This window comes from Myotis brandtii, unplaced genomic scaffold, assembly GCF_000412655.1.
Source record: "Myotis brandtii unplaced genomic scaffold, ASM41265v1 scaffold48, whole genome shotgun sequence".
NCBI lineage: Eukaryota > Metazoa > Chordata > Mammalia > Chiroptera > Vespertilionidae > Myotis > Myotis brandtii.
Window position 1 is genome coordinate 9,019,940 of NW_005368341.1, and position 7,725 is coordinate 9,027,664.

General features: G+C 34.8%; 1 protein-coding gene across 1 annotated transcript in view; it reads right to left on the minus strand.

Annotated features, from left to right (window-relative positions):
• Positions 1-7,725, minus strand: part of ZNF804B (zinc finger protein 804B) — a 396,812-nt gene that overhangs the window by 7,550 nt on the left and 381,537 nt on the right. The window contains exon 3 of the mRNA XM_005876119.2: positions 4,883-5,013. Coding sequence (XP_005876181.1) covers positions 4,883-5,013 — 131 coding nt within the window. The remainder of the gene's footprint in view (positions 1-4,882; positions 5,014-7,725) is intronic.

A 7,725-nucleotide genomic window follows, 5' to 3' on the forward strand; every position in this document is an offset into this window, starting at 1 on the left:
GAACGTTGGAGTCTGCAGCAAGCAAGCCTCCCTGCTCGCTTCAGTGCCTGGCTGCCGGCCGCCATCTTGGCTGACAGTTAATTTGCATATACTCACTGATTAGCCAATGAAAAGGGTAGCGGTTGTACGCCAATTACCATGTTTCTCTTTTATTAGTGTAGACTAGAGGCCTGATGCACGAAGATTCGTGCAAGAATGGGCCTTCCTTCCCTGGCTGCTGGCACTGCCTTCGCTCCAGCCTGGAGCCACCTTTCTGACTTTTTTCTGGCCTGGAGCTGCCTTTCCACCTTCCCACACTGCCCAGAGGCCCGGAGCAGCTGGGGTAGTGCAGAACGCCTGTGTGGTTGCCATGGAAATTAACCGACCATCTTTGTTAGGTTAATTTGCATACACACTCCTGATTGGCCTGTGGGCATCACGAAGGTATGGTCAATTTGCACCGTTCTCTTTTATTAGTGTAGATATACATGGTCATTGAATATTTCTTTCAAACATAAAGGAAAATAGGAAGCATAGAGGTTTATTATAGTTATTGGTATTTTAAAGTGCCTGCAGCCTTGGGATAGAAGGATGAGGTGCAAAAACATCTGTAGCACTGAATTTTGCCTAAGAACCAAAGAGATCTTTATCCATATTTGTTGCCATACTTTGGATTAAGTAGGAGCTATATTTCTGCATTAAATTACCTTCTCCAGGAACTTCAGTCACTCTGATATTATCTACACTAAACTTAGCAGAAATTATTACAAAAGCCTGGTGTATAAATATTATCATTCTACCTCTCCTGATTCCATTATGATGCAGATATTTTACTATTTTTATATTCTATATATTTTCCTTAATAATATTTTTGCTTATTATGCTGGTACTGTTTTGTGTATTTTCTTGCTTCAACTTATGTTAGTCTAAATGTTCTTTTTTATTGCGGTTTTATTTCACCATTTATCTTTCTAATGTGCAAGCTTCTTCCTTTTATATTCTTTTAAATATTTTTAAAGCTCTTTGTATTATACTTGGCTTTTGTTGTCCTTAATTTTTGTGTTCATTTTATCATCCAATGTACACTTATCATTATATTTTTTCACAAGTTTTAACATTTTATCATTTATCTTTTGTACCTCTTATTTTGTGCTTTAAACTTTTGATCTTATTGCTTTATACGATTTAATTTCTTTTATCTTAAATCCAATCTATTTTTATTCTTTTGGAAAATCCTAATTTTCTAACTTTGTGATTTTTAAATTCTACTATTTTAATAGAAGTTTATGGCCTTATAATATGATTGAAAGTTTAATTTTTATAGTTATATCCATATTTATGATTTCACTCCCTCCTCTAGATAGAACTTTCTTCAGTTTTTGTTTTTACCTAATTATTTTTGTTTATAATAAAAATGTGACCATAGAGGTAGCCCTTTAATTTTTATTAATGAATTGTCCATTCCAATAGTTCTCCAAAAATTTTAATTTGTGGCAACTCAACACATGTATAATTTCATTCTCTCTTGTGCAAAAAGTATACTTTCCAAATAGGAAATAAGACATATCAAAACAAGATGATTTCTTTACATTATATAATTTCCTAATGTTATACATTATTTATATAAGGAACTTCATAGTCTCAGAATCAGTGGCCCTACAATTTTAAAAAAAATGTTTTTATTGATTTTTTTTTTTAAGAGCGAGAGAAACATCAATCAGTTGCTTCCTGTATGCACAGAATAAACCTGAGCAGGAAGTGAATCGGCAACCTTTCTGTGCGTGCATGGAACAACACTCAACCAACTGAGCCACACTGGCCAGTTTTTAAAATTTGGGAATATATCCATATCAAGCTACTTATACATATAGAAGTTTACACACACACTGAATCTTCCTGCATACAATAACTGGTCTTGTTGAGAAACCAAGTAGGATTGAACTACCCAAGAAATGGCCAAAGTTGACTGTCTTTTATAAGATCCATTAACAGTTTCTTCCATCATTTTAAAAATCAGTTTGATACAAATATTCTTACTACTATTAAACTCACCTCTCTTTTCCATGGGGTCGTGAAAGAATCTTTTGTTATCTGTATCATCCTATTCAGAAGCCCTCATTATGAATAAAGGACAAAAATGTTGTAAAGGAGAGGGGTAAATACAGATGACCCCTCCCCCAAATTGTATTTCTTACTTTCGTTTGTCAATTCAGCTGCCAAAATGAAAATATTTAATTATTCTAAGTGACTTCCCTTAGGCCAGCGGTTCTCAACCTGTGGGTCACGACCCCTTTGGGGGTCGAACGACCCTTTCACAGGGGTTGCCTAAGACCATCGGAAAACACATATATAATTACATATTGTTTTTGTGATTAATCACTATGCTTTAATTATGTTCAATTTATAACAATGAAAATACATCCTGCATATCAGATATTTACATTACGATTCATAACAGTAGCAAAATTACAGTTATGAAGTAGCAATGAAAATAATTTTATGGTTGGGGGTCACTACAACATGAGGAACTGTATTAAAGGGTTGCGGCATTAGGAAGGTTGAGAACCACTGCCTTAGGTCATGAGGCTGTTTAGCAGAGAGAAAAATTATCTGGAGGTCAGATGGTGGGTAGTAAAAAAAAGAAAGAAAGAAAGAGAAGAAAAGAGAAATACTTTTCCTAGTCCCAGTTCTGTAGCTGGAAAGCTGAAAACCTAATGTTTTCCTAACTATATGAACAGGTGGGGATCTAGGCCTGCCTACTCTATAGAGGTTGTGTTTAGGTTTGTATTTGTTCAGTTAATAAGATTTCCAGAGGGACAGCTAACCCCAATAGGGTGGATTTTTAATTTATTTTTTTAATTCAGAAGACAAAGGGTAGCTCTGCAAACTTATAACTCTTAAACAAAAGCATTATCACCATCACCATCATCATTATCAAGGCTCCTCTGATCCTTGTCTATTTCTTCCAAAAGAAAATATGGAATGGATGAGTAGAAATGTAGGTGTGACAGCTTTCATAATAAAAAAAAAGAATCAAAATTATGTTTATTGAAGCTACTTAGATTTCTGTGTGTGTGTAGTTAGCATTGTCCTATTTTTATAATCTGATTCATTGCCCCTCATAATCAATCGCCCAGGAATTAACATCTAACCTAGATTTTTTTTTCTTGCAAGATATTATAATAACCATTAGATGTTTCCTTCTAAGTTCTGTTTTGACAAGGACTGTCTAATATTTTATTTATAATGGGTTAAATAACATATTTTAAGATCCTTCTTGCATTTTAAAGTACAAAGCTAGGTACCAAATGTGTGCCCTGGTTCTGTGACCTCATAGCGTGCATTTTGTACTAACCTCACCTCTGGATACATACGTTTGCAACCTTTATTTTCCCTTCATAGCAAATTTCTCACTTACTTTTAACATGACTATGTTTTTATATATTTTTCATAACTTAAATTAACCTCAGATAATTCATGTATAAATAAATGAATATATGCAAGCTGAGTACTGTGTTTTACTCATAATTAATCCTAAAAATAAATATTTTTATAATCAAATTTGAGGCCTAATATTTTATGGTACTGTAGGGTGTCCCAAAAATGTAAATACACACCTTAAATAATTATAAAGGTGGTGTTTATTAAAATGCATTTTATTTTGAAAATTGAACTACCAGCTGTTAGTGTATACATTGTTGGGGGACACTCTGTATAACTGAGTCATTCACTCCCAAGTTTATTGTATATTGCTTTTCTTTTTTTAATTGAATTTATTGGGATGACATTGGTTAATAAAATTATATAGGTTTAAAGTGTACAATTCTATAATACATTGTATTGTCTCCTTACATCACCATTTATATTCCCTTTACCCTTGTCTGCCTCTCCCACCTCCCTTCTCAAATGGTAATCATCATACTGTTGTCTGTGTCTATGAGTTTGTGTTTTTTGTTTGTTTTGTTTTGTTTTGTTTTTGCTTAATCCCTTCCCTTTTTTCACCCAGACCCCAAACCCTCCTTCCCTGACAGCTGTCAGTTTTCTGTGTCTATGGTTATGTTTTTCTTTTGTTCATTTGTTTATTTTGTTCATTAGATTCCATATATAAGTGAAATAATATGGTATTTGTCTTTCTTTGACCAGTTTATTTCACTTAGCATGTACATGGCTTTTCACTGGCACAAAAGAGGTTTCAATTTTGGCTCAAAGCTATGAATTTCACAATTCACTAGGTTGCTGTCAATACATTAATTAGCTACATTAGTGTTCTACATTATGATTCATATGAACATAAATTAAAATCCGCAAAGTTTATAGTGTTTCAGGTAACAATCTTGTTACTTTGAAACATTCAGCAGTTCCAAGCTTATGTAAAACTTCTATTTTTCCACTGTGAGAATGTGTTAGCATCCTTGTTATAATTATCAATTTAAATGGTTAATTTAACTGCATTTAATTATCTTACTTGTCCAGATAATGATAGCATCATTTATTCTAGATTCAGGTATTTACAGGGAAATCTACAGAAGATTTATTTTCTCACCAAAATAATGCATTGTTATTTATAAGTTTAAAAATTTTTATTACAAAACTTAATTAATAAAAAGCTATATAGGTCCCTTTAAGTCAACTGGATATAATAAATGCTAGTATTTTAGAAACATTCTTGGATCATTTCATTAAAGAGCACATTAAATTAATACTATTAGTAAGGAAAAATAATCAGATGTCAAAGTAATTAATTTATAAACGTTTAACTGTTAGGAACATTTGCCCTCAGGCACATCTTTTGATTAATTATAATTTGTTTATGTTGTTACAGTGAACCAAGTAAATTTATCACTGAAATTTCCCCAGAGGTTGAAGAGAATTTTGAACAATCTGAGATACCTCTAATTCTTACCATTCAGACTGTTGCCTTAACTCAGCCAGCTGATGAAGTCGTTTAAGTGCTTTTTCTTGTTTCTTCTCATCTTTCCATGACTTAGAAGCCACATTTCGTGCAAATTCCCGTTGCTTTAATTCTTTCAGTCTCTGTGGACAAAAAAGAAAAACAGAAAGGATGCTATAAATAAGTAATATATTCTCTTCCTCCCACAACGCTCCTTATTAAATGTTGTCCTGTGTGCAGGGATGATTTTCTGGATGGGGAGAGTAACAGTACCTTCTCCCTTGGTGCTGTTCTCTGCTCCAAGACAAATTTAGTTGTCAGCTGGGTTATTTATCAAAGCTTGTCACAGAAGTGTGCTGCAAACCTGTACCCAGGCCTTGCTAGGACCTTTCTACCTACATAACTGCAATAATGTGTATGCCTGTGAGAAATATAAATGGGAAAAATGTGCACTATATGAATGGGTATGAAGGGAGAGGAGATTATGGGACACACTTTCTTCTACCCACTGCTCCCAGCCCTCTCACTTGTAAAAGGTACTCTTATTCATAAAAATTGATGCTATTAGCCATGGCTAGGTGCCTTAGTTGGTTAGAGCATCATCCCATACACCAAAAGGTGGTGGGTCCGATTCCTGATCAAGGCACATACATAGGGGGCTCGTTTGATCCTATCAGGTTGCATACAGGAGACAACAGGTTGATGTTTTTCTCTCACATTGATGTTTCTCTTTCTCCCTTCCTCTCTCACTAAAAAATCAATAAAAACATATCCTTGAGTGAGAATTTAAAAAAGAAGAATATTTTTAAAAATTGATGCTATTAAATATACTGGATGAAATTAGTTTGTTTTAGTGAAGAGAGTGTTACTGTGGAAGATTTAGTTCAAAACTCTGAAGCCAATTCTCAATTCATTTTTCTTTCCTGATGGAGGTAGTTAGTATTTATTCAATGCAGATTTTTTTATATTGTATCCAGGAGAACAAAATAGTATTGGGGATTTAAACTCAGGATAGAGGGTAGGCCTTGCTTGATTTAAATTAACCTACCACTTCTCTTAATTAATCTTTTCTCTAAAAACAATCAGCTTACATTCAAATTGTATCAGACTCATTACCTGTTTGGATTTCTACTTCAGAATCTACCACTAAGCACACCTAATGATATTGAACAAATTGAGAAATAATCACAATCAAATGAGTATCTTGAAGTTTGGGGCTTACTTCTGAATTGAGAGTATAAATGAAGATTAGCCTCTTTGATTCCGTACAAAATGACTTTAAACTGCCTGAAATCTGTATCCATTTAATTTGTTTCCATTTCCCAAATCAGCTATAAAAGATGTTTCCCAGGAATAGCAAAAAGCACAGAGCTATCAAGTGAGGTAATAACTCTCTGGTAGACTACTTCCCACCCACAGAGCCAGGGCCAAGGCCTTTAATGATCATTAACGTCGCTCTTGAAAGAGAACATGCTCATGGGAGATGGTGGCCAGATAAACTGCTTCTAGGCTAAGTATCTGAAGAAGGAGGCAGGCCAGTCTTCCAAAGAGAGAATTCTGAGCACAAAAAACAAAGGTTTCACAGAACTAGAGGCAGCTACAGGGAGAACAGTGGAGTTAATCCGAATTCAATTTTTGGCAAACATTTCAGAACCTTCTAAAAAACAGAAAATTTCAAGAATAAAATTATGGTCCTTATATTATGAGAAAAAAAGATCAATTGTTCTTTGGAATTGATAAACAGAGAGGCCAAGCCTGAAAGGATAACCTTGGTCAGAAGGCAGAGGGGCTTACAAAATCCCCATTTCTACTTAGCTTCCTACTCACACTTCCTTAGCCTCTAAGTGTATAATAATCTAGTTCTTGGAGTGAAGTCTTATTTTATGAGCAACGACCTTTTGGGGAAATTTTCTACACAGTTTATAAGCCCATATAAAGTGCAATTCAACTGTATCAAAGAGAGATGTCTATTTTGGTAAAAGGAGAGGAATTTTTTTAACTCTCAGTTACTGCTGAATATAAAATACTTTACATTATGTTAATTTAAAAATATTTGTTATTAATAGCCTAGGAGAGGAAATTAATTCATTTACTCACAACATTGACTCATTGGAATCTTGCTTGAAACTCCCAGATATACCTGTTTCTTTCATTAGCGTCCTAGAATCCAGGGCTGCACTTCTCTCTCTGAGTTATAGACATGTTTGAGATTTCTGTCTCATTTATCCAACAACAAATACTGTTAATTCCTACTATGTAATGAGGATATAGCAATTTAAAAACCAGTGTTATTCCCTTCAAGGGAGACACACAAGTGAAACAGATACTTACATAAGATAGCACTGATTTTCTCTTCTTTTAAAAAAATATTTTTATTGATTTCAGAGAGGAAGAGAGAGGGAGAGAGAGATGGAAGCATCAAGGATGAGAGAGAATCATTGATCGGCTGCTTCCTGCATGGGGATCAAGCCCACAGCCCAGGCATGTACCCTTGACCGGAATCGAACCCGGGACCCTTCATTCCACAGGCCAATGCTCTATCCACTGAGCCAAACCGGCTAGGGCAGCACTGATTTTCTTAATACCAGTAGGCATGAACACCGATATTTTGAAGCATATAAGGAAAGTTAAGATAGATTAGGGGGTGGGGGTGAATATTTGTTGTGTTGAGGAAGTCAGCAAAGTTAAAATACTTTTAAGAATGACACAGGGACAGATCCAAAGACAGAGAAACAGCGATCAGACTATCAATCCCCAGAGGGAAAGTAGGGGAGGGAGGGGGTAAGGGGAAGAGACCAACCAAAGGACTTGTATGCATGCATATAAGCCAAACCAATGGACATGGACAACAGGGG